The following is a 23,943-nucleotide window of genomic DNA, read 5'->3' as shown; positions in this document are numbered from 1 at the left end:
GTTCAAAAACACTTTTTATGGTTAAAATAATAATGACAACAATAATGATAATAAGTCTAGACAGACTATAAATATATAAATATAAATATAAAATATACCTCTTTCTTTAGACTCCACTAAGATGACTTGTCTATTTAATTTAATTTTGAACAGTGGCTATGTTTTTTCCTGTCATATTGGAAGCTACAGCGTGGAAACATGTATCACTGCAACGTCCACAGTGTGCAATCCCTCCACCGCAACCTGCTCTCTTCCCACTTGACCAGACACATGCACACACACACACGCTGCGAAATAAATAACACTTTGTGGGGCGGCGTGGAACAAACACACAGACACACACAGCGCACATGTGACGACATATGGTCAATCCCACAAAAAGGGCAGGAAGTATAATACAATAAACCAGAAAATGGCATGGGCAGGGTCTGTGTGTTATTTGTGTGTTGCGCGTATGTGCTGCGGTGGCTATTTTGCGTCTCACACCAGTGAACCTACGTCTGCAAACCAGACAGAATTGAAGGGAAAGTGTGGAGGAGGGACATTGTTAGAGATGTGAGGAGGAGTGGAGTCCCAGGTGTGTGTGTGTGTGTGTGTGTGTGTGTGTGTGTAATGCAGCAAAGGAGGAAGTTTATGAATGTGTGTAGAAGCAGGTTTTAGTCTGTGTCATTTGCCTAAGCCTCTGGATTTGTCTCTTCAGGGCAAATTCCACAGGAACATATGGCTTAAGGCCATCACACTACAGGGATTATTATATAAATACAGTCACACACACACACACACACACACATACACACACACACACACACACACAAACAGGGAACGAGACGTGTGTAGAGAGCATAGAAGGCATGACACACATGTACGTTTTCACAGGGAGCTAAATATATGCAAACTCCATCTTGACGGTTTAACATCAGATATACCGTATATATACTACTGCACGGGAATTGAAATGGTTAAAAGGGAAAGATTTATTTTCCATTTATTTATTATAAATTCCTTGGGACTCTATAAAATATCCATAGGTTGAGAATGAGGCTCGCAGACCTGCAGACGTTTGACGTTCTTTTCCTTTTTTGACATTAAATAGCTTTGTCAATAAAATACTTTTAACACTCGTCTTAAACTTTCGACATCCAGGCGACCTCTGCTTAATTGATTTCAAAGTAAAAAGTTGAAAACACATGAATAACACATTGACCCTTGCCGGATCAGCAGCAGATAAATATGATCTATATATAAACACGGCTAATAAGGACATCAGAATAAGCACGGGGAGACACGGGCTCCTTTCATGTACGCCTCACATTTGCACACTCACTCAAACTTCGCTTTGGTCATTTCCATCTTTTTCATCTTTTTTAAAGCTCAAAAAACAAGTCTAAGTAGGAAAAGATTGAAGGCTTGTAAAAACTACGGAGCCCCAGACATGACATGGAATTATAATTTGTGGCCACAAAATACTAATTCATTCCCATGAACAACTTGGACAGCTGGGTGAGCACATGGAGCGCACCCTCGCTTGAAACTGTGACACTAAAATAAAGTTAGAAGGATGTTCTAACGTTACTACGAAAAATAAACCAATATTTGATATGTATGGAAAGGAAATTTTTTTATTTTTTTTTTTATTTTTATGAACACATTTTGGTCCTGGTGTGCTAATGTCACTTTATTGAGGGCGCTCTGAAATAAACCACTACAGTCATTGTTCAATATATCCAAATCCTTTTAAAAATACCATTTTAAATGTCACTTTTAAGATCTTCTTAAAGATATCATTAAAACTAGTCGTACACACAGCCCACCCAGCAAGAGTCTGTGTGTGTGTGTGTGTGGGGAGGAGGGGGGACACTAAATGAGAGGAAACCTCCCTGGAAGCGATGAGGAATAGCCTCCACTGCTGGGGACCCAATCTGTCATTATAAAACTTTCTTCCAAACACAGAAACTCTGCTTTATCTCTGCTTCCCTGCCTGCATCCCTCCACCTCTGCTGTCTCGGCTGCCATAGCAACACAGCAGCCAAATCCAAAAAAGTAATGAATTCAACCTAATGACCAAATAAATAATCTTTTTTTGGGAATGGAAAAATCAATGCATGAGTAATGCTCATCTCTTTCATTTTAACTACATATTTTACTGCATGTCTGGCTGTGTTTAGATACTGCGCTTGCCCACCTGTTTAATAAATAAAAAGTGATATATATATTTCAGATATATAAATTGATCCGCGCTTTAAGTTGCTTTCTCAGTGTCCACGCCGTCTTAAACATTGTGCTCATGCAAAAACAAATACAATTCTGTACTCTATGTTCTCAATTAATAAAAATACAAAAGAATTACCTCGGAATCTAACATCAAAGCCACTTTGAATGAGTGGGTGAGAGAAAGATGAGAATAGCAAGCATGAAAGAGACGGATAAATTCACATGAATGAGAAATGAAAGGATCTCGTTTAATTATACTTTCAAGCAAGGTACGACACCGCCGAAGATGATTATTTGCCTGATTAACAAAAGGAGTTTTTTTCTCTGTTCTTTTATTTTCAAAAAGTAAAAAACAAGTTTTCTTTTCTTTCTTTTTTTTTACCTCAGACAACACGAAGGTTTAAAGATACAGCTGTGTCCCTGTGCACCTGCTGCCTGATTTATTCTCATCTACCTAAATCAGCAGGTGATCACTATAGCGTCCACCATTTCAGGGGGTCTAATATATGACTGCTTGTACTGATTTGAAACCCACAATCATGTACTTAACAGGACGGAAGAGTATTAGGGCTACATGTGGAAAAATACATTGAAAGAAAGAAAAAACTAATAAAACAACATCAATTCTGACCTTAAAAAAAGTCAGAGTTATTACTTTAATCTCAGAATGCTGACTTTTCCTGGTATAACGACTTTAATCGCAGAATTATGACTTTTTTTCTCCGAATTCAGATTTTTCAATCTCAGAATTCTGACTGTTTAATCTAAGAATTCTGACTTTAATCTCAGAATTCCAACTTCAATCTCAGAATTCTGACTTTCTCCTCAGAATTATGACTTCTATCTCAGAACTATGACTTTTTTCTCAGAATTATGACATTAATCTCAGAACTATGACTGTTTAATCTCAGAATTCCAACTTCAATCTCAGAATTCTGACTGTTTAATCGAATAATTCTGACTGTTTAATCTAAGAATTTTGACTGTTTAATCTCAGAATTCTGACTTTAATCTCAGAATTCTGACTTTCTCCTCAGAATTATGACTTCTATCTCAGAACTATGACTGTTCAATCTCAGAATTCCAACTTCAATCTCATAATTATTACCTTTTCTCGGAATTATGACTTTAATCTCAGAGTTCATGCTGTTTTCTTTCTCTTTCTCTTTCTTTTTTACATGTGGCCCTAACACTCTTCCGTATTACAGTGTTTTTGTAATTCTTAATATATTTTTCTCTTTATGCCACTTGAGAAAGCAAATTATGTGTACAGTGGTTTCATTACACAATCAGCTGGACATGGCACATGGTAATATGTGGTAATAACATATTTAAATGCATGCTACACTTGGAAAACACTCACATGAAGTGGGTAAAATGTAGTAACTGGTGTGGGAGTGGTGATCTGCGAGAGTTGATCTGAGTTGGGGAGGGAGTTTGGCCACATTTGAGAGCACGATGACTTTAAAGATGCCAGTGTTTGTTGTCATTTGTCTTCCAGGTTTGGCATCCAGCGTGGAAGACCCAGATGTTTGGAACTTACCATCAGCTTGTGAACGGCAAGCGAACGGAGCATTGTAATTGGGACGTTGGTGCCAGGAAATCAGGAGCTCAGAGTTGCACATTCACACCTCCCCAAACTAACCGGACTTTCCGAGCAAACAGGGCAGGATTGGATTTAGAAGGGCTGGTGTGAATGCAGACTTAGTATCGGCTCACACTCGCTTGGAATCTCCCCAGAGCAGCTACAAAAAAAAAGCACCAGGCACCATCGCAAATGGAAAAGCAAAATAACCTTTCTCTCATACTTTTCCTCATCGTTATCTCCCGACGATAACACCTCCTAAAGTAAGCAAATGCGTTTCATAACAGTCGTGTTTTTCCCGGCGTATTATGTAAACCGCAGACAGTTTAAAACGCTGCTTTCAAATGAAAATGTATTCCTTGTGTGTGTGTGTGTGTGTGTGAAGGGATCCAGTATTCATGTTCACTCTTACCTCACCTCGGCTTAAATGAAGGTTTCTAAATTAAACATTACGTGTAAAGCTGGGAGTGAAGTACAGTGCGCCCAGGCTAAAAATGAGGTGACATTTTCGTGACTTGTCATGTTCAAGTGACTCCGGCGGTGAAATTAATGTGTGAAGACGTGTCCGTATATTTTAGCATATTTTAGCGCATGCTGCCGCGTGGAGATACGGAGCAATTGCGAGTGATGACACTAAAAATATTGCACTCCCTGCCTTTCATCGTCTTCCTCTGAGTTCTTTCTTCTTCTTTTTTTTTTTTTTTTTTGTAACAACTGAGTATCCTCTATCCTTTCAGACCGTCCTCGTCTGTAAAATGACAACGTTGGTCAGTCGCTCCAGCGCCTAAAACCAAGCCAAACCGCGCTAATTATGAGCCTTTTCTCTGAGGAGAAGAGGTTGTTACGGCGCCACGAGAAACTCTCAGGGGTTTGATCGTTCACCCACTTCTTGGCTGGAATTCTTTTTTTTCTGTGAGTTTTAGTACTATGATCATTCCTGAGTTCTGGTTAAAAAAAAAAACCCTATTAATTTTTTTTTTTTAAAAACCAGGGTGATGAAACTGTTACATGATTAGCAAAAGAATCCTCAGCTCATTAAAAGCCACTGTCGCTGCCTTTGAATCACAATCTTTCTGTGATTTTTTTTCTTCATACTTCCATGTGGAATGTTGTAGCTTATCATCCTGTGTGTGTTTTACATATACAGTATGTATATATATATATATATATATATATATATATACACATATATATGTATATATATACATATATATACATATATACATACATATATATATATATATATACGTATGTATATATATACATACGTATATATATATATATATATGATCCGGTTTTGATTTAACACTTTTTCCCCATTACTACCTTTGAACGTATACAGAGGTTATAAGAATGTGCAATATAGAGTGTTTTATATCCTTTCTTTCAGCACAACCTAGGCAGTCTGATAAAAAAACTTAAACATTTAAGATTCTATGAGCTAAGATAAGATAAGTCCTTTATTACATTGTCATGATAAAGATAATAAATAATATAATAATCTCCAAGAAAGTACAATATGGACAGATATTTAAGATAAATATTTAAAAAAGAATGTACATTATAGACTGTTTCCAGAACGTGTACAGTATGGGCGTGACATTTAGATTATAAACAAAGATTGAACATAAAATGTGTAAAATGACAGTATATCGCACGTGGGATGAGAAGCCTGATTATGTGTGGTCTACTGAGAGCAGTGCAGTGTTGTACAGTCTAACAGCTGCAGGGAGGATTTGGAGTTCAAAGTTCACTTGGCTCCTTTTTATGAACATAAACAAAAGAAATACGGTCTATTTTGTGACTTCTGCACAATTATTGCTACTTCATATCACTGCTTAAAATGTGACTTAAAGAACCCCACATTTTTTAAAGCCTGAATATGTGACCTATAAACACAAACCCTCAGGATGTCCATATAAGGAGTTGTGTATTATTCTCACAGCAATTTAGCAAAGGTTAAACTGTCTCATATATCCATATACAGACATGATATATTCCAGAGCTGCAACTAACGATTGTTTTCATAATCGATTAATCTGCCGATCATGCTCTCGATTAATCGTTTGGTCCATAAAATATAAGAAAACCTTAAAAAATGTTCATCTGTGTTTGTCAAACCTGGAAATGATGATGTTCTCAAATGTCTTGTTTTGTCCACAAACCAAAATGATTCACTTTTAATGATTTCTTTGTTATCCGGAGCTAAGAAATGAAGAAAATATTCACATCTAAGAAGCTTAAACATCGTAAAAAGTCTTATTTTTATCATGAAAAAAGCTTCAAACCGATGAATCGATTATCAAAATAGTTGTCGATTAATTTAGTCATCGATTAATTGTTTCAGCTCTAATATATTCATATGGTAAAATGTAAAAAAAGGAAAGAAGAAAAGGCAGACGCATGCGGTCAGTTACACAGGATGAATTTTGAAAATAAAAATAAAAAAGAACCACGGGGGGATGCATGTACAGTATAATGAGACGCACAAAACAGAGAGAGGAATCAGTGAGTGAGGGAGGATGTGAGGCCATGTGTAAGCCTGCATGAATTCCCATTTCTCTTTTGAATAAAGGCGAATTGAAAAAATTGGGGGAAAGGCTTGAAGGAGCGAGGAAACTTTTAAATCCACGGGCTTCGCGGCGGGCGGAGGAGTCGGCATAAATTACTTTCCCGGAGTCCCGTCTTTGCGAACTCAATTTGTCACAAAACATCTCCACCCCGTCAGATACTACACATTATTTGCCTTACGTATCCATCACATCGGCAGTGAAGAAAGCACGCGGCATAAGTGGGACGTGTGATTCTGTTAAGGAATGAAGAGTGTGAGAATATAGGATTTTCAGAAAAGTGGATCGCATCAAATAGAGTGTCTGGGTTTTTTTTTTGTCTTTGTCGTCGTGTTTTACCTGCGTCTGCCATTTTATGTTCAAACAGTATTGGTCTCTACTGGTTAACTGTGGATTTTTTTTTTTGAGTCCATAGAAATCCAAATCCTGCCGCATTCATTACTCTTCAACAACCTCACGCTGAATGTTTTCAACCCCTTTTTTTCCCCCCTCCTTCAAAATGATCACCTGAGACAGTGTGTGCTTTTAAAGACACAGACAGACTCCATTCAAGATTCAGCGGGGGACTAGAGAGACAAATAGATGCAATAAAGCAAAAGGAGAGAGGGCGAACAGAGATAGACTACAGGAATGACATGGTCAGAAGGAAAAGCACAGGGACACGTCTAGAGCATGTTTACTGTGATAATGGTGTGCCTTTATGAGGAAACAGAGGGTTCACTGGGCCATCAACTGCAAATCCGGTCCAGCCTACATCCAGGACATGATCAAAACCATCGCGATCAAAACCCCACTTCGCTCTGCATCGACAAACCGGCTCGCTGCCCCCTCCCTGAGAGGATCGCAGAGGCATTCACAGAACTCGAGACCGTTCACTGTCCTCGCTCCCAAATGGTGGAACGAGCTCCCCATCGACATCCGGACAGCGGAAAGCCTCCACATCTTCCGTCACGACAAAAAAAAAACAACAACAAAAAACCGTATACATCGCACTTATGATGAGCACTTCATAGTTTGGTTTACTTGAAGCTCTTACTTACTTCTAGCTCTTATTTGTACCCAAATGTTTAAATGCACTTATTGTAAGTCGCTTTGGATAAAAGCGTCTAATGTGCTAAATGACATGTAATGTAATGTAATGTAAAAAGTCCTGCCAGGTTGAAGACAGACGCATCCATATGTTGATTTGGCCCTCAAATTCCTCCAAGTCCTCCAACTACAAATGTATTCGAGGCTCTTTCATCAATCTGCCAATCGTCCAATTCATTTGCTCAGGTCATTGATGTAAAGAATAGGTTGCCCGGTCACAGGAAGTTAAGAGCAGTAAACAGAAGTTCATTTCACTTTCAACAACCTTTGGACGAAAACGGGCCCAAACCAAAAGTGGCCCGTTTGAATCTGACCTACATTTTATACCGATGAATATTCTAGACCTGAGTGAGGACAAGTCCTCAACCTAAGTTTGAAGCAGCTGGCGCGTACAAACGGACAAATAAGTTGGTTTTCAGCCGGTACCAAAAAAGAGAGGGCTCTTTACTTCCACCTGAGTAATACGGAATAACGTCCTCCCACTTTGGTTCCTCTTAAGCGGGTGTGGGCGCGTGGGCGCGTGGGCGCGGTCGTCAGAACGCACCAAGGTTCTGATGGCGCCACATCCGGTCTGGCTTCTGAAAGCACACCATGAGAGGCATGGGAGCTGCTTCACAATCATCGTAAAAAAATCCAGTGTGCAAGAACGAGTAACTCATCTCAACAAAATGGTGGACACCCTCACTCATTCACTCAATTGACCAAATTTTCCTTCTCCTTTGACAGTCAAAGCCAAGGTGTTGTTTTTTTTTTTATTGGCACCAGCCAATAACAATACTTCACACTGTAAGTAATTGAAAATGTCAACATGACAGCATCCAAATCCTTTTTTAAATCCTCATTATCACATTTTTGGTTTCATGGTTCACGTTTTGCTTTCACCTCCTCCGTTTGTGGAGGGGAAGCAAATCAGCCTAATTGTCAATACAGTTTTGCACATTTGGGATGTGATCGCGAGAGGGTGAAACACATCAAAGTGGAATTGTTGGCTTTTGTTTTTGTCGACAGTAAATCTAATTTTGTACAAATGACACTCACAGCTCAAGGCTACTTGGCAATGCAAAGCCCTTTTTTTATTAAATCATCCGAGTGACAGTTTCTACAATAAGAAATGTGTTGGTTTTTTTTTACTAAAAGAGATCAAACAGGTTTTGCCGTGAATGAGAGGATGTGAAGTTCACTCCAGTGAGTTTAACATCTGCTTTAATCAGGCTGTCCATTTAAAAGCGTACTTTCATTTTTTTTTGAATATATATATATATGTACAATTTTGTATTCAGTCATGCAAAATGATTTAAAGGCGACATAGAATGCTTGTATCGCACATATATGTTAGTTATGGAGGTCTACTTACATATATTAACTTGTTTTCATGGTTAAAAACCTCCTAGTCGCTGCAAACGGGCCGATCAAAATATCGCCTCACTGACGCTCTCGTCAGCCGTACTGTTTCAGACCAAAACCACACCCCCAGAACGTGGACTGTGTTGTGATTGGCCAGCCAACGAGAGCTTTCCTACTGTCCTGTGATTGGCCAGGTACCTGGAAGTGACGTAATTGTTAGGCCAGCTCTCAGATACACAGCTCCCCCCTCTGGCACGGTGGATGCTCTGCATCTCAGCAGCTACAACGAGAGTAGTTCTTCTTCTTCTGCGGTTGAATGTACGCAACCGGATGTGCCCGGACTAGTGGTGAGGATTTCTGATGACGACATCAAATTAAGGAAGTGCCGATCCGCTTCGCAGAGCCCAGGAAAACAATACAACACTATTTTCTCAGCGGTGGCTGAACTGTTTGTTCAGCCACCGTCATAAACGAGGTAATGACGCACATACACACACACAAACACAGCGTTAATTGTCGCTTCCGGTATATGTGGGCTTTAACTATTTTTCTGCTTCTTCAAGATGTCCTTCACACAGGAAGAGGAATTTGAGAGCTCCAAAACTTTAAACAGCATATTTCAATTTCTTTAATCTTTCGCAGACAGTGATGAATAAATTAAAAAAAAAAACACAGGAGGAGGGGAACAAAGACTGATTGGGGGAGAACGTCGAAGACGCTTGAAAGTCACGCAGGCAGATTTCTCACCAACCAAAACACAGACAGACAAACACACGTCGTCTTCTATTAACCCACGAGACGTTCAAACAAACATGGCCCCAGCACAAATTGGACATTCAAAGCACACCTGCACCAACTGATCCAGAAATACTCCTGAAATTACTTTTGGGGCTTACCAGCGACTGGGTGAGTTTGAACTCCTCAATCTGTCGGCGAACTTAAGGAGCCCGACAAATGACGGAGAAGAGGCGACACACAAACACACACATACACACACATCCCATTTATTTTGACTCCTCCATCCGTACGCCTCCGCCCCATGATCCACCCTTGCTCCATCAATAGAAGGGTCTGAAATAAACACCAGGCAACAGAGAAATTAGAGTAGAATCTCGGCCACAGGAGCCTTTAGGTCAGATTTGATCATGTGAAGATTCCCTCCAAGCCCCACCCCCCTTTTTTTTTCAAACAGTAAAAAGTTACATACAAATGCACTATTGCATTTTCACTGTCACAATTATTATTTTCAAATGGCATTTTCACCAAATCTAAAGGCCGTGGCATATTACTGCGGACAAAAATAATAACACATCATAGAACCGAAGCTGCGGGAAAATCTGACCGAGGGCCGTGCTTTAAGTCTTTGCACCAAAATATAGTAATAGTACATTTTGATTTATGGTTAACCTTCGTCTTTCCTCTTTGTCAGAGCTGGAAAAAGAGTCAGGGTCATTTTGTGCCGCTTTCACTATCACTTTCTGATGATCTGCTGCCAACTGCCATCAGGAGAATGAAAGGCAACGAGGCTCTTTTTTTCCCATTTTTATTTTTTCTTTTAGCAACAATAACCACACTTTGGAAGTAACACAATGACACGCAAAGGCCGCGACACTGTGTTATTGTGTTTGCCTGTCTGTGTCGCAGTGTGCACGAGCAGCTGCTGTACTCTGATACGCGACGCGGCTGATAAGAGTTTGTGCAAACAACACAGCATTTGTGTTCCTGCTCGCGGGCCCTTGAAATCTGCTACGTGACATAATGCATGTCAGCGATATTGCTTTGTACAAAGGCGAAATCTAATTATTCCTTGATGATCCGGCCACCAGTAATTACCGAGACAAGGCTGGGAAAGACTGAAAAAGTGTCCACACTTTTCTGGGAATCAGCTTTTAGTCATTTCGGCAGTGCTTCACACCGGGGTAGCTGGGCAAAAAAAAATTAAAAATGGCCATTTCAGCTGGAAGAGATGAAATACAGAGAGCTGTGTGGGTAATAATTACCATCTCTAGATGGCCTCTGGCAACAGTGATGCCTTCCACGGAGAGCTGTTAACTCCTAATAGATATTGTGAAGTCTACCCAGGTGAGAGACCATAAGGCCACTATCTGGAGACTTCATATTAACGTCCTCTTCACATATTCTTCCAGTGAAATCACACAATCGATTTCCAGTCAACAAAAGCAAGCGCCGCATTGTAAAGGACGAAAACAAAAACGCAGTTCGTAAGCAGCAGAAGTCAGATCAACGAGGACGAGCAGACCACAAAGCAGCAGCATAAACAAGTCCACATGCATGCGTGACGGGAGTTTGGAGCCTTTCATGAGGACAACAAAGACAGCTTCACCTTGAGATGAAAAACCCAGGCTGGTGTAATTAGTTACAAATGGATGGGCTGATGTTTGCACTCCCCGTGTGTGTAATCAAGGACAAGAAACACAGAGCTAAATCGACCCGAGGGACACACGCTGTCAGCTGAGTGAGTTACAGAGCGCGCGCTTGCACGCTTTGTGCTCCTTCTTAACACTTTTGTCTGCGTTTCGTGAGGTTGTTTTATTTGTCAAAAAGAGAAAACACATGTGAAACCTCAATCTGCTCGCGTCTGAGCACAAAAAGCCTCTTATTTATTTAAATACAGTGAAGCCGCACAATCAAATTCACTTCCCATCATCATTAGATTGCGCTCCAACTGTGCAACTGCAGAAGTGCTACTTTTTTTCCCCCCCAGTATCCTGATGAATAAAAATACAGACTATAATTTCAAAAATGCAACCTAATTGATTTACCCAACAGGGGTTTTGTCCAAAACACTTGCATATAGGCTGCGAAGTGTAGGCGAAAATTACATGCAATATTAATCAAAATGTATTTCAATTAAAGTGTGATTGAACTTTTGTGGAATAAAACAACATAAGCCAGTAACAAGAACTGAATAATGACAAGCGCCGCCTCCATTGTAGGGGGCAAGAGTGGACTGAAAGGGAAGTACAGAGGCAAAGCTCGGCAAAAAGGCAGAAGATTAGGTTAGAGCCAGAGAGCTAATTAAACGAATCTGGAGATAACTGTTTAATTATTTTCTCTCGGTCCCTTTTCTCCTGCTCATTTCCTCCTTGCTTCGTTGCTGCTTTCTGCAGCTTCAACAGCTGGAGTCAGAGCGAGGTTGTCTGTTCTGAGCTGCTGAATTCAGACTCACCCACACACACACACACACACACACCATTCCTCACTCACTCAAATTCCACCTTGCTGGACTCGTGGCGGCGGGAACGGAAAATTAAACTTCTTATTCACTGTAGAAGCTGAGGGGTGTTCAACTTTCCAAGCAGCGGCAACAGCCAATCAAAACTGCTTGAGCAAAGCTCTCCGACGACGAGATATAACATTGAACGCAACACAACAGACATGACTTTGTATGAAGCTGCGATGTGATGATGACGCTTTGTATGAGAATAGCGTTTTTCAATCTGCCAACTGTCGTGGGGTGGAGCCAGTCTAGACCCAGTATATGTGACACTCTTTTAGACACACAAACTCTCCCCGGCCACATTAATAGGAACACAAGACACCCAATAATGTGGCAGGAGCGGCATCCTGCGTGATAGCCCGCCTGCCTCATGGTTCAACGCATTTACGAGTTGCTGTTGCCATATCATTTCGAAACCCGTCTGGCCCTTCTCCTCTGTCTTAGGTCATCTATGACGCATTTCCACCCAGACAACTGCCGCTAAGTGGATATTTTCTCTTTTTGGACCATTTACTCTAAACACTAGAGACGGCTGTGCATAAAAATCCCTGTAGATCTGCAGTTTCTGAAATAGCAACAACCACGCCGCATTATATTCCCCCGTCTGATTCTTGGATTGAAATGACACAGGTCGTCTTGACTCCGTCGCTTAATACGTCAAGTTGCGTAATTGGTTGACTAGACATTTGTGTCGGCATGCAGTGGTGACAGCTGTACCTAATAAAGTGGCCGTGAGTGTTTATCCTCTGAATGCAGATGTGGTACTTCTAATCCAAGCTGGATTCCACTGGGAGGTGAGGAAGGGTAATGGAAGGAGAAGGGGCCGTGACATGGGTTTAAAATATGCGCGCTATTGCGAGTGCGTACACGTTCGCCTCGTGTTTTATGGAGCACTGATCCATATGCTCGAAGCGCAGCTCATTATAGGGGGACTCACAGTCGGCGTGACAAGATTCGGCACCATATGCCGCCATTTCCGCAACACATATCAACAACAGGTTTGCAGAGACCTCCGCTTGGAGCATCTGTTTCATTAAACTTGGTTTAACTCAGCAACTGGTCTGCTGCAGATATTGGTCCATAAAAAAAAAAAAGACATTTTCCATTTCTACTACTCTCTGTTGATGTAAAATGACGTAAATGCACATTTTACCACCACAAATGGTCCACTACCGTTTCTGTTTGCCCTTTGCCACCAGGTCTCGACAAAATACTGCCCGAGTTGACCTTGTGTTATTTGCTCATTACCTTTGATCGCTGGGCTACTTTTGACTTACTGTGTAAAAGCAAGAAAAGTATGTGCTTTATGCATCCAGTCCATGAACGGCTCCTAATGATGAGTAAACATGTTTGGCCTTTGCTCACTGAGCTGTGACAGTTACTAGTTCTGCATGACCGCAGAGCTATTGCCGGAGGTGACAGCACACGCTGGAGAAGTCATGGTCATTGTATTTCATGCTGGCAGCATTGTTGAGAAAACTGGGGGGGTGGGGAAAAATGTTTTACAATTATTGTGTTTATTGCGGGCAAAGATAATGAGGATTTCCAGGTGCAAACGGCAGCAGTTTATGAAACGCAAATAGAAATGACGGTATTCAGTGATATTGAAGCGTACTGGCAGGATTTGATGTTAGAGCCGCTTTTTTTTCCCCCCAAAAAAATAATTTCAGCGTGTCTCACAGGACGTGTGCTGTGTGTTGATATTTGATGAAAATCCCCATTGAAACAAGGCCACATGACGACAGTTCTGTGAAAATGAGAAATCATAACAGCCTCCATAAAAATGTTGGCTCTCTCGACATAAAACGGTGATGTCGAGCAAAATAACCAAAGCGAGAGCTGTGGCTGAACCAGAGGCCAATCAGTAAAAATGCCGGGTAAACACACTTCTTTCTGCATGGAGTTTGCATGTTCTCCCCGTGTGTGCGTGGGTTTTCTCTGGGTTCTCCGGCTTCCTTCACCAGTTCAAAAACAAGCAATATGGGGATTAAGTTAACTGGACACTCAAAATTGACCGTAGGTGTGAGAGTGTATGGTTTAATGGTTGTTTGTCTCTATGTGTGGCCCTGTGATGGACTGGCCAACTGTCCAGGGTGTGACCCCGCCGGTTGCCCTATGTCGGCTGAGATTGGCACAGCACCCCCCCGCGAGGATAAAGCGGTAGAAAATGGATGGATGGGATGTTTTAAACACAACAGAACAGAGCAGTATTTCTACTGACCGAATAAACAGGAGCACGCTGGGCTTGCAGGATCTTTTATTCTGAAAAGTAAACCTGATGTTTTATTTTCCTACTTCCTCTCCCTCTGTCTTTTTTGTTGCGAAAGGCAAAAATAAAACTCTTGATTTTATTAGATTATCTTCTTGGCCAACCACCCCCATCCGTGCCACCCCGAGAAAATGTAATATATTCGCAGCAGATAGACCTAAAATGAAAAAAAAAACCATTAATTCCATCAAAGCGGTTAATAATATCTAATATTAGTTCTGGCCCAAAAGGTACTGCAATGATCATTTTAGTGCAGCAGTAATTTGAGGGCATCTTTGACAGCAGCATGTACAATTGTCATCCTTTCATTATTGTAAGGTTATTTCGAGTTTCCCCCCCCAAAGTAGTTCTTCTGAAACTCAAAGATTTCTGCTGACTGTCGTGCATTGGTTTAGAAAGAAAAATGAGAAATTAGTTAGGCGGATTTTCCTCCACGCGGTGATTCCTCCTGGGAGTGGAGACACGCCATCTGTAGAGCAGTAAATGAAAGTGGGACATGTTCGAGGGGGTCAACAAAAATATGTAAATATTTGACTTTCTCAGTGCATTAAATAAGGACACACGGAAGCACACCGAGGCATGACTGGGCAGAAAATGCACACGATGTCTCATTGTGGAACATTTCGGTGATTAATATGCAGGATTGCCTTGAACGCGCGCGCACACGCGGTGTCAGGAATCATCAACAAATGATTACACACCAATTAATATGGACGCAGAGCACCTTGTAAGCCGCGATCATTACACTGCAGGATAATTCTCTGTGTGACTGTGTCTCTGTACATACTGTAGACACACGTAGATAACAGTCGCTCTGTTAGCTGTGTTTTTGCAGGCGTCTATATCAGAACCCCTATCATTATCATAGTCGCTGTTTCTGCTTCTTTGTCCTCTTCTTCTACCGCTATCTCTTCCTCACCAGACTTAAGACTCTGTTGGGACTCGTGGTCCTGACAAGTTCAGTGTTTATGACAGAAAAAGTACCCACACACACACACACACACAGACAGGGATTGTGCAGTTCTTCTCTTTAGGACACAGCATTGACTTCCATTCATTTGAACAGCCGTAGTTAATGCCTCACCCCTAATCCTACATTAACTTGAATCATCCCATAGACCATATATAACAAATGGACAGAGTCTTTCAGGTTCTCACTCATCTTCTACCGCTTTATCGGTCCACATGAAGGTCGCTGGTGACGATCACAATCCCCAAAGGTGGGTGGGTTACACCCTGGACGGTTCCCCAGTCCATCACAGGGCCGACAAAGAGACAAACAACCATACACTCCCAGACTTGCGGTCAATTTCAGGTGTCCGGTTTGCCTAATCCCCACAAATATGTATGGTTTTATTTGGGCTGTGGGTTCAGGTTCTAGCCGAAGCCAAACAGGAAGTGAAGATGTAGTTAATAGCCACTAGGGGAAGACTTTCAAAAAGAACTCAATTTGAATGGAGGTCTATGGGAAAATGAGTCTTCTTTTCCCAAAACTTTTTAACACCAGTTGACCACCGGTTTTCCTGAGGATAAAATGGTCTCAATCACTTGTTTCAGGTCTTCTTTGGACACCAGTGTGACTGAAGGCCTGTGTTGTCCAATACAAGCAAAATATTATCATGGCATCCGCCAAATTGGGATTCTGGACGCTTCAAAAGGGAGAATTTGGATTCTTATCACAACCGGTCGCCACCTTTGCCTCAGTGAGACCAGGTTTGGGCCCAAATGAGGACAACTGGCTGGTAAAATAACTGTCCCAGAACACCATATACAGACACACTCGTCTGCGAGTGCAGTAAACATATGTGCCGACCGCCACAGCACACAGCCCCAGGCATGCTGCTTCCAAAAACACACACACACACACACACACAGGCATGCGTGGACGGACAGATGGCAGCACAGACCTACACAGAGCCGTCATCTCTACATCAGCATGCAGACAATTTAGGAAAAAAAAAGGCAACAGCAGGAGAGATGGGACTGAAGGATCAACAAGAAGAGCTATAAATAATTCTCAAATGACACTCTTCAAAGAGCCTCCTCACATGTCTTAGGCCCTGATCATCTGTAAATATTTGTCAGACATCCAATGCGATGCACTGGCAACAAACACTTTAGACGCACAACCCGGGGAAAAATGACAGCATTTGCATCTGTCAACATCACTTTTACGATCTCATAAGCTGATGCGAGCACACTCGCTGCTCCCAGGACCACTGGGGACGTCGCTTTTAAGTCACGCATCAAAACAGACGAGCGATCAATCTCCGCCGCGTTTCCGTTTGCGTGTCGCCCGTCAATCTCATTTAAATGCGAGTGTCTCCCACCGCGCCGCGTCCTAATGACTGAAAATAATGGTCGTTTCTTGACTCGCGACTCCCTCCAACATTTTCTGCATATGAAATGCACATTTCCTGCTGATTCATCGTTAAAAAAAAAGAAAGTTTGCCGCAGCTGTGTTTACCTGAGTTAGTTGGGCTTCTTCAGCATTCCTATTTTAAAACGGCAGTCGACGGAATGCTGCATCATCATCAGAACACCAAATGAGAGGGTATATTTCAAGGAAGTCGTGTTGTACTCGCACAGCCTATGCCACAGTGCATTAAGGTGATTCACAGTATAAAGTTTGTCGACTCATCTGTTAAATATTGCAATTATAGCCATTTCCCTGGTAGTTGGTGGAGATTAACCCGTGTTTTTAGGATCGTCAAGTCTTTTTAATTGATCTACCGTTCGGTTATTGTTCGGCTTGATTCTCGCGTCGAACGTCTCTTCCTGTGACGGCACTCCGACCAATCAGTGGCCGGCAGTCTGTCGATGTCACGCATGGTATCGCCTCAGCTCGCTTGGAACCTCGCCAGAGCAGGTTCTAAAAAGAGTACCTGGTATCAGGTACTATGCTAGAGTGGAAACACAACTGTGCCATGCCGTGCCGTGCCGACAGGGACCGGGAGAGAGAGAGTGGTAAACTTTGCTCCCACAACTTTTAAGAGAAGAATAAAAGCCTCCTGGCCATATTTCCTTCTTCTTAAAATACAAAAAGTCTCGCTTTCGACACTATATACAATGCATAGAACCTGAAAGAAAATGCATGTCTTTTGTTGTAAGGGCTGCAATATGTAACATTTGTGATAAAATATTTATGTGTAAAACTCCAGTATGTCTGCTTTTCTCGAAGGAGGTAAAAAAACAACAACAAATAAATGTAAAGATGCAAGCTAGTAAATAATAAAAAAAAAAAAAGCAACATCACAGACAAAATAATAAAATTTAAGTACCCCGACATTTCCTTGCTACGGATCCCAAAGAGTGTCTGGACCGTAAAACATCTGAACTAAACCATGCAACATCTTTCCTTCACACAAAAAAATATGAGATACCACTTTGCTCTCTGAGCAACTGCCACAGGAAGTAGAGGTGGGGAAAAAAAAAAAGTCCCTACCAGTTTCCCTGGAGATCTGTATGAAGGCCTCGACGCCGCTCTCTCCGTAGTTGCCCTCTGAGGCAAGCGTGGACACGTAGTTCCACTCCATGGCTGTGACGATGTCCATCATGGCCTGCGCCTGGTATGAGTCCGGGGGCACAACGCGGGAGAAAAAGTCGTAGCGAGTGTTGTCGCTCAGCTCCGGAGCCGTGGAGGCGTAGCTGATCTGGGGGATCTGGAGGAGACATAAGAACATTGATTAAAATAAATAGTCTACATAGAAGCTGGGTGATAATGTAAAATTAATTAATAATTCTCTGGGATGTGGGGGAGGGAGACTGGCGACGTACTCCCAGATTGTGAGACGTGAAAGAAGCAAACAAATGATGCGGCGGTGTGTGCAACAACGCCGCACAACGCCGGTGAATCATTGGGGACGTGAATGTGCGACGGCAGAGACCGCCGAGCCTTCGCCGGTGATGTCACGAGCGACAGATTGAGGGGTAGCGGAGAGGGAGGCTTGACGTCAGAAGGAACAGCAGGGACCAGACAGGAGGACAAGACCGATGGACAAAAAGCACAGCAAGGCAGATGGGAGTGTGGCGAGACCAGGGGTTTGACAGAATGACAGAGGACACCGGCACTCGCATGCATGCACGCACACAGGTATTGCTCGTGATCCGAGGCTGTAACAGGCCAAAGGTGTTGGGCGGCTGACAGGCAGATTGATTTTTCCCTGACAGAGGAGGACAGCAAGGAAAGACCCCGTGTGCTTGCCAACTAACACACACACACACACACCTGACGGGAGGACATCTAATTGGCATTCACTGAACTTAACTGCCAATCGAAACCAAAACATAAGGTGTGTGTCCACCGTCTGTCCGCGTCACGCGACCACAAACACACGCACAAATAAACCAAAAAAAGCAAAAGCCGTTGAAGACGTTGTAGATTGACAAGCACGTGTGTCTCAGTGTCTCGGATGTCTCCAAAGCCCATCACTCACTGTCTCGGTTCTGTCCGAGCGGCGTGTGAAATCCCTGCCACCCAGCGACGGCGCTCGTCCCTGCCACTTCTGAAAAGGTCAAAGAACCGTGCTTTGTTCCACTTTAGGTCCTGAAGCGCTGTGGCGAGTGTGTGTGGAAAATAACCTCACAGTCTGCAGACCCAGTGTTCCAATCACTGATCAAACTCTGTTCTGTTTTTCATCAATATTATTATATACTGCAGATACACACACATATATATATATATATATATATATAACCACATTATTTCCTAGCAGCACTGGTGTGCACAGGCATTTCAGCAGCATGGGTTGAAGTGGAAAAAAAAAGGGCACCCCATCAAAATGATTGATTAAAATGTGGTCATATTAATAATGTGTCCATTTCTTTCACTGAAATGTGCGGTAGTGCATGTTTAGGACACTTGTGCCGTTTTTCCACTACATGGTCTAAGCTCGCCTCGCCTCTACACATTTCCATTACTATCGTAGCGTCATGACTTCATTTTACACACAACACACACAAACTAGTGACTTGTAAAGCAGTTATTTTCGATGTACAGAATCATTAGAATCAGTTAAAGGCGACATATATGTTAGTTACCTCCATAACTAACATACTGTATATGTTAGTTACGGAGGTCTACTTACATATATTAACTTGTTTTCATGATTAAAAACCTCCTAGTCGCTGCAAACGAGCTGATCAAAATATCTCCTCACTGACGCTCTCGTCAGCCGCGCTGTTTCAGACCAAAACCACACCCCCAGAACGTGGACTGTTTTGTGATTGGCCAGCCAACGAGAGCTTTCCTACTGTCCTGTGACTGGCCAGGTACCTGGAAGTGACATAACAGATAGGCCAGCTCTCAGATACACAGCTCCCCCCTCTGGCACGGTGGATGCTCTGCATCTCAGCAGCTACAACGAGAGTAGTTCTTCTTCTTCTGCGGTTGAATGTACGCAACCGGATGTGCCCGGACTAGTGCCCACACCAGGAGGCGCTACGGTGGTGAGAGGAGTGGTGAGGATTTCTGATGACGACATCAAATTAATAGAATAGAATAGAATAGAATAGAATAGCCTTTATTGTCGTTATTTTGTGGACAACGAAATTTGGGTGCCACTCCCTTGGTGCAAAATACAAATATATAAATAACAATTTTAAAAGAGAAAATAGAAATATTAACAATAAAATAAGAATAAGATATGTTGTTTACAATATTTCCAGGAACTATGACTATGTATAAATTAACATAAGATAACAAAAATATAGCAGCAAGACCGGTGTAAAAACAGAAAAAAGGATTAAGAATTAAGGAAGTGCCGATCCGCTTCACAGAGCCCAGGAAAACAATACAACACTATTTTCTCAGCAGTGGCTGAACTGTTTGTTCTGAAACTTTAGGGTTTCATAAACGAGGTAATGACGCAGATACACACACAAACGTAACGTTAATTGGATCTTCTGGTCTATGTCGCCTTTAATTAAAAAGATTTTTTCAGTACTTCCTCCATGACTCCGTCTGACACAGTCACTGGAACCTAGCCAGAGCAGATACTACAAAAAAGTACCAGGTACCAAGTAATGGAAAGGGAAAATAACCATGTCGTGCCGGGGCGAGGCGAGCCGCGCAAGTGGAGAAGGGGCTTCATTGGTATTGGTATCGCTCTCCTCTGCCACAGGAAATACTCCAGCACGTGTAGATGTATAATTCATAATGGACGGAGACACTTGCACATGTGTTTGTGGCTCTAAATTGTTACGGATGTGCTTATGAATGTGTATTTGTTGTGTTTGTGGCTGTGACTCTCTACGGGCATTATAATGGGTAAATATCCATTTCAAAGAGAAATGAATGCACAGCCACAGGAATAGTAGGAGCCATTCCTCTGTTTACAACAGCAATGTCAAAGTAACCCCGCAACCGGAGCAAACCCGGCACTTTGATCTTTCTTTGTTATTTCACAGCACAGCTGGCAAACTCGGAGAGAAACCACGACGTATACAGACAACAGCGACTAAAAGTACGCAAGTGCACACCACAAAGTGATATCGCTTCAGCCATTATTCAGGAAGAATAGAAAAAGCAGAGATAAAAAGAAAAGAAAAACATAGAGAGAGAGAGAGAGATAAAGACTTAATGACATCTACTATTGTCTGTTATCGTACACAACCGCACCTGTGCTTCCACAAAAATGAACATTTCTGCAGATAATTTTCCATTCCCACAACCACAGAATCCCCAGACACGCGTGTGTGTGTGTGTGTGTAGGCACAAAAACTCGGCTATGTCTAATGACATGTGACATTTCAGTGCCATAAAGTGTCCGCGTGCTTTGAATCGAGCCTTTTTCAAAGCAAGTGGAGCTGAAGTTGTAGTTGGAGGCGGGAAATTAACATCACTGGGGAGGAAAATTATGCCTCCAATCCCCTTAATTCCAATTGCTCTAATGAATGTGTGAGCGCAAGAAAGACAGAGCAGTGGAAATGTGTGTCGCTCGTCAGCAGCACATGAACGTTTGCTTAAATCCCAAAAAAATAATATAATTTGTTAGGTTTTTTTTGGGGGGGAGGGGTGTGATATTGATCGCAATGAAAACAGAATATATCTTCATTGGCAATTAAAAAAAAAAAACACTTAATCCTTAACTGCATCGTTTCCTCCTCCGAGCAAACGCTACCGAAAGACGCCGTCTTGACTTGAGCTGAAATAAAATTCTATTTACAGCCCCTCGTGTTGTTCTCCTTGGTGCGTTTTAAGTGAACTCTGGGGGGAGAATGAAACTCTAACAGGACAATAGCCTCCACTTCCTGCCACTGACCTACACTCAGGTCTGCCCTTTCCATTCTTTAATGACCCTGTTGATAGTAGGGAATAGTGTCACAGTCGCACCATAGATCATACTGAATGCCACTGGGGAGCAGAAGAGATAAGTAATGGTTGTGTTTAGACCCAGATCTAATGATCTTTACTTCTTGACCATTGAACTCTGTAAGAATGGGTTCACATTAACAGATGGATCCATTACTGAGAGCGTATTGGAAAAGTTGATATTAAATCTGCTCTACGGCGAGGAGTAGCCTGAAAAATGTACTCTTAATTTAAAAAAAAAAAACGGACAGATAAAAATGACCTTATGAAATGTCACCAGAACGGAAAGTCCGAGGGAAATCATAAGATGTGTGTGAGGCAGAATAAATAAGCCTAACCGTTTCCTGGAAGAGAGTGGAGCTGAGTTGAATGTTAATTTCGCTCACTTTGCGTCTACAAATGAGTCACCACGCGCTGAACATTCTGTGGCGTCTGCTCCTCCTTTTTTGCTTAAAGGAATACTTCACCAATTTGCATTTAGCAATTAGCCTTGAAACTACAACGCTAATTCCGCACTTTTTAGAACCACTCGTAGGGGGACGGGACCTCATTCCCAGAATGTAAACAGTGTCAGTTGCTAACAGTTATGCTAACAGTGCTAAAGTGTCACTGGTGGGCACGTAACAGAGAAAAGAATGAAGATATTTCTCAACTCACTGAGGTTGGGAAGCACAATTTTTCAAAAATACTACCCCTATTCTAGTAATACAATGCTAAAGGCAAATCAGTGAAGAGAATGTCCTGTGACTTTTGTCCATTTTTCCAGAACAACATCCAAAATATGGCAGTTATTTACAATTTACTGCATGTTAAAACACTCTTTTAACAATTTAAAGTGAAGAAAAACAAAAAGGTTTATTTAGAAAAACACTGCAGTACAGATTTTGTGTGAAACAGGAACATTTTATATGTATTATATATATATATATATACATATATATGTATAAACATTCATATATACATATATATATAAATATGCATTATGGTGTTTGCATATTTGCTTGGCAGTAATGGAGCTGTTGTGGCTGCATTCAAACATTAGTTTGATAGATGGCAGTGATAAGAAGCTAATTAATCCCACTGCGTTACACAAACACACACACACACACGCAGCCGTGTCAGGCAGACGATTGGACATGCTGTATAGGGCGCAATCTATTAAATTCATGTAGTTATTTGCGAGTAAAGACGATCGAGGCCGTGATTGATGTCAGTGATCAGATTAATTACAGACGCGGTGTGCGTTGTACACGAGCACGTACTTTAGTGATGGAAAGGCGTGACGTTTTCGGTGCCGCGTGTGTGTGTGTGGATGAAAGTGGTCACCAATTTGAATTTTGCATCCATTTGCGTGGCCGTAACGAACCCTTTTCACTGAGGTACGAGAGCCCGGAGAGCAGGAGGGAAAGTGCACATACTGTAAATTGATCTGGCAGTCTGGAGCCTGTCCAGAGTCAGCCCAGAGTGTTGTTTACTTACTCGCATTTTGACTCAGCAGCCCTCTAACAGCCAGCCGTGCTCCGTGTCAAATGAGGAGGCACAGTGGGACTTGAGCAAGTTCATTTATCACGATGAAGACGATTGGGCTGCGAGCCGGGTGTCTCTCGCTCCCATCTAAGCACGTCATATTGGTCTGGGGCTGTTTCCGTCCTCATGTTCGTCGCTCTTGTCCCCTGATTTAGTCCAATTGTGTTGCTCTCGTCAAAGTTTGGTAAGTATTTCCCCCTCGTCTAGCACAGAAATCAGAGATACTAATCTAACTGCCACTAAAGCCTTTGTTACCCGTGGCATCTTACCAACATCACAGGCAATCCAGAGCAAAAAACAGCTTGTAATTTGCCCACTGACAAGCAGGTAGACGAGATGAAAGAAAGGTTGAGGGGAGAAGAGGAACAACAGGAACAGCGTGAGAGGCAGGGGTGTGAGAAAAGAAGACTTGACGAATGTTTAGGAAAAACACTGATGAGACGGAATGTTTAGCAAGACGTGTGAGAGATGAACAATTGGGAGAATGGAAACCGAAAAAGGAATAAATCACACGCATGCCAAAGAAGCGAAGGCAGAGGAGAGACACGGAAAGAAGATGAATGAGGGGAAACTAAGATAATTGATAGATCACAACAAAAGGCAGCTGGAGGCAAAGTAATGTAGATTCGAGGGTGCAACAAGCAAGATCTGGGTGGGGGGGGCCACAGCAGGAGCTAAAGGGAAGAGTTCAGATAGAGTAAGACAGTAGCAGTGTCTCCATTACAGTTTTTGCAATTAAATAAAAGCCATACTTTTATTTAATTTATTTATACAATACAGGTGCAAAATGTTGCT

At 42.1% G+C, this 23,943-nt stretch overlaps 1 protein-coding gene across 3 annotated transcripts in view; it reads right to left on the bottom strand.

Moving 5' to 3' along the window:
- Positions 1–23,943, bottom strand: part of grm8a (glutamate receptor, metabotropic 8a) — a 225,456-nt gene that overhangs the window by 109,758 nt on the left and 91,755 nt on the right. For all 3 annotated transcript variants that reach the window (XM_044022484.1, XM_044022483.1, XM_044022485.1), the window contains one exon: positions 17,755–17,971. In XM_044022484.1, coding sequence (XP_043878419.1) covers positions 17,755–17,971 — 217 coding nt within the window. The remainder of the gene's footprint in view (positions 1–17,754; positions 17,972–23,943) is intronic.

The sequence above is a fragment of the Solea senegalensis genome, linkage group LG3, assembly GCF_019176455.1.
Source record: "Solea senegalensis isolate Sse05_10M linkage group LG3, IFAPA_SoseM_1, whole genome shotgun sequence".
In the NCBI taxonomy this organism is placed as follows: Eukaryota; Metazoa; Chordata; class Actinopteri; order Pleuronectiformes; family Soleidae; genus Solea; species Solea senegalensis.
The sequence above is the reverse complement of the archived record's forward strand: the minus strand, read 5'-3'. Positions and strand labels throughout refer to the sequence as shown.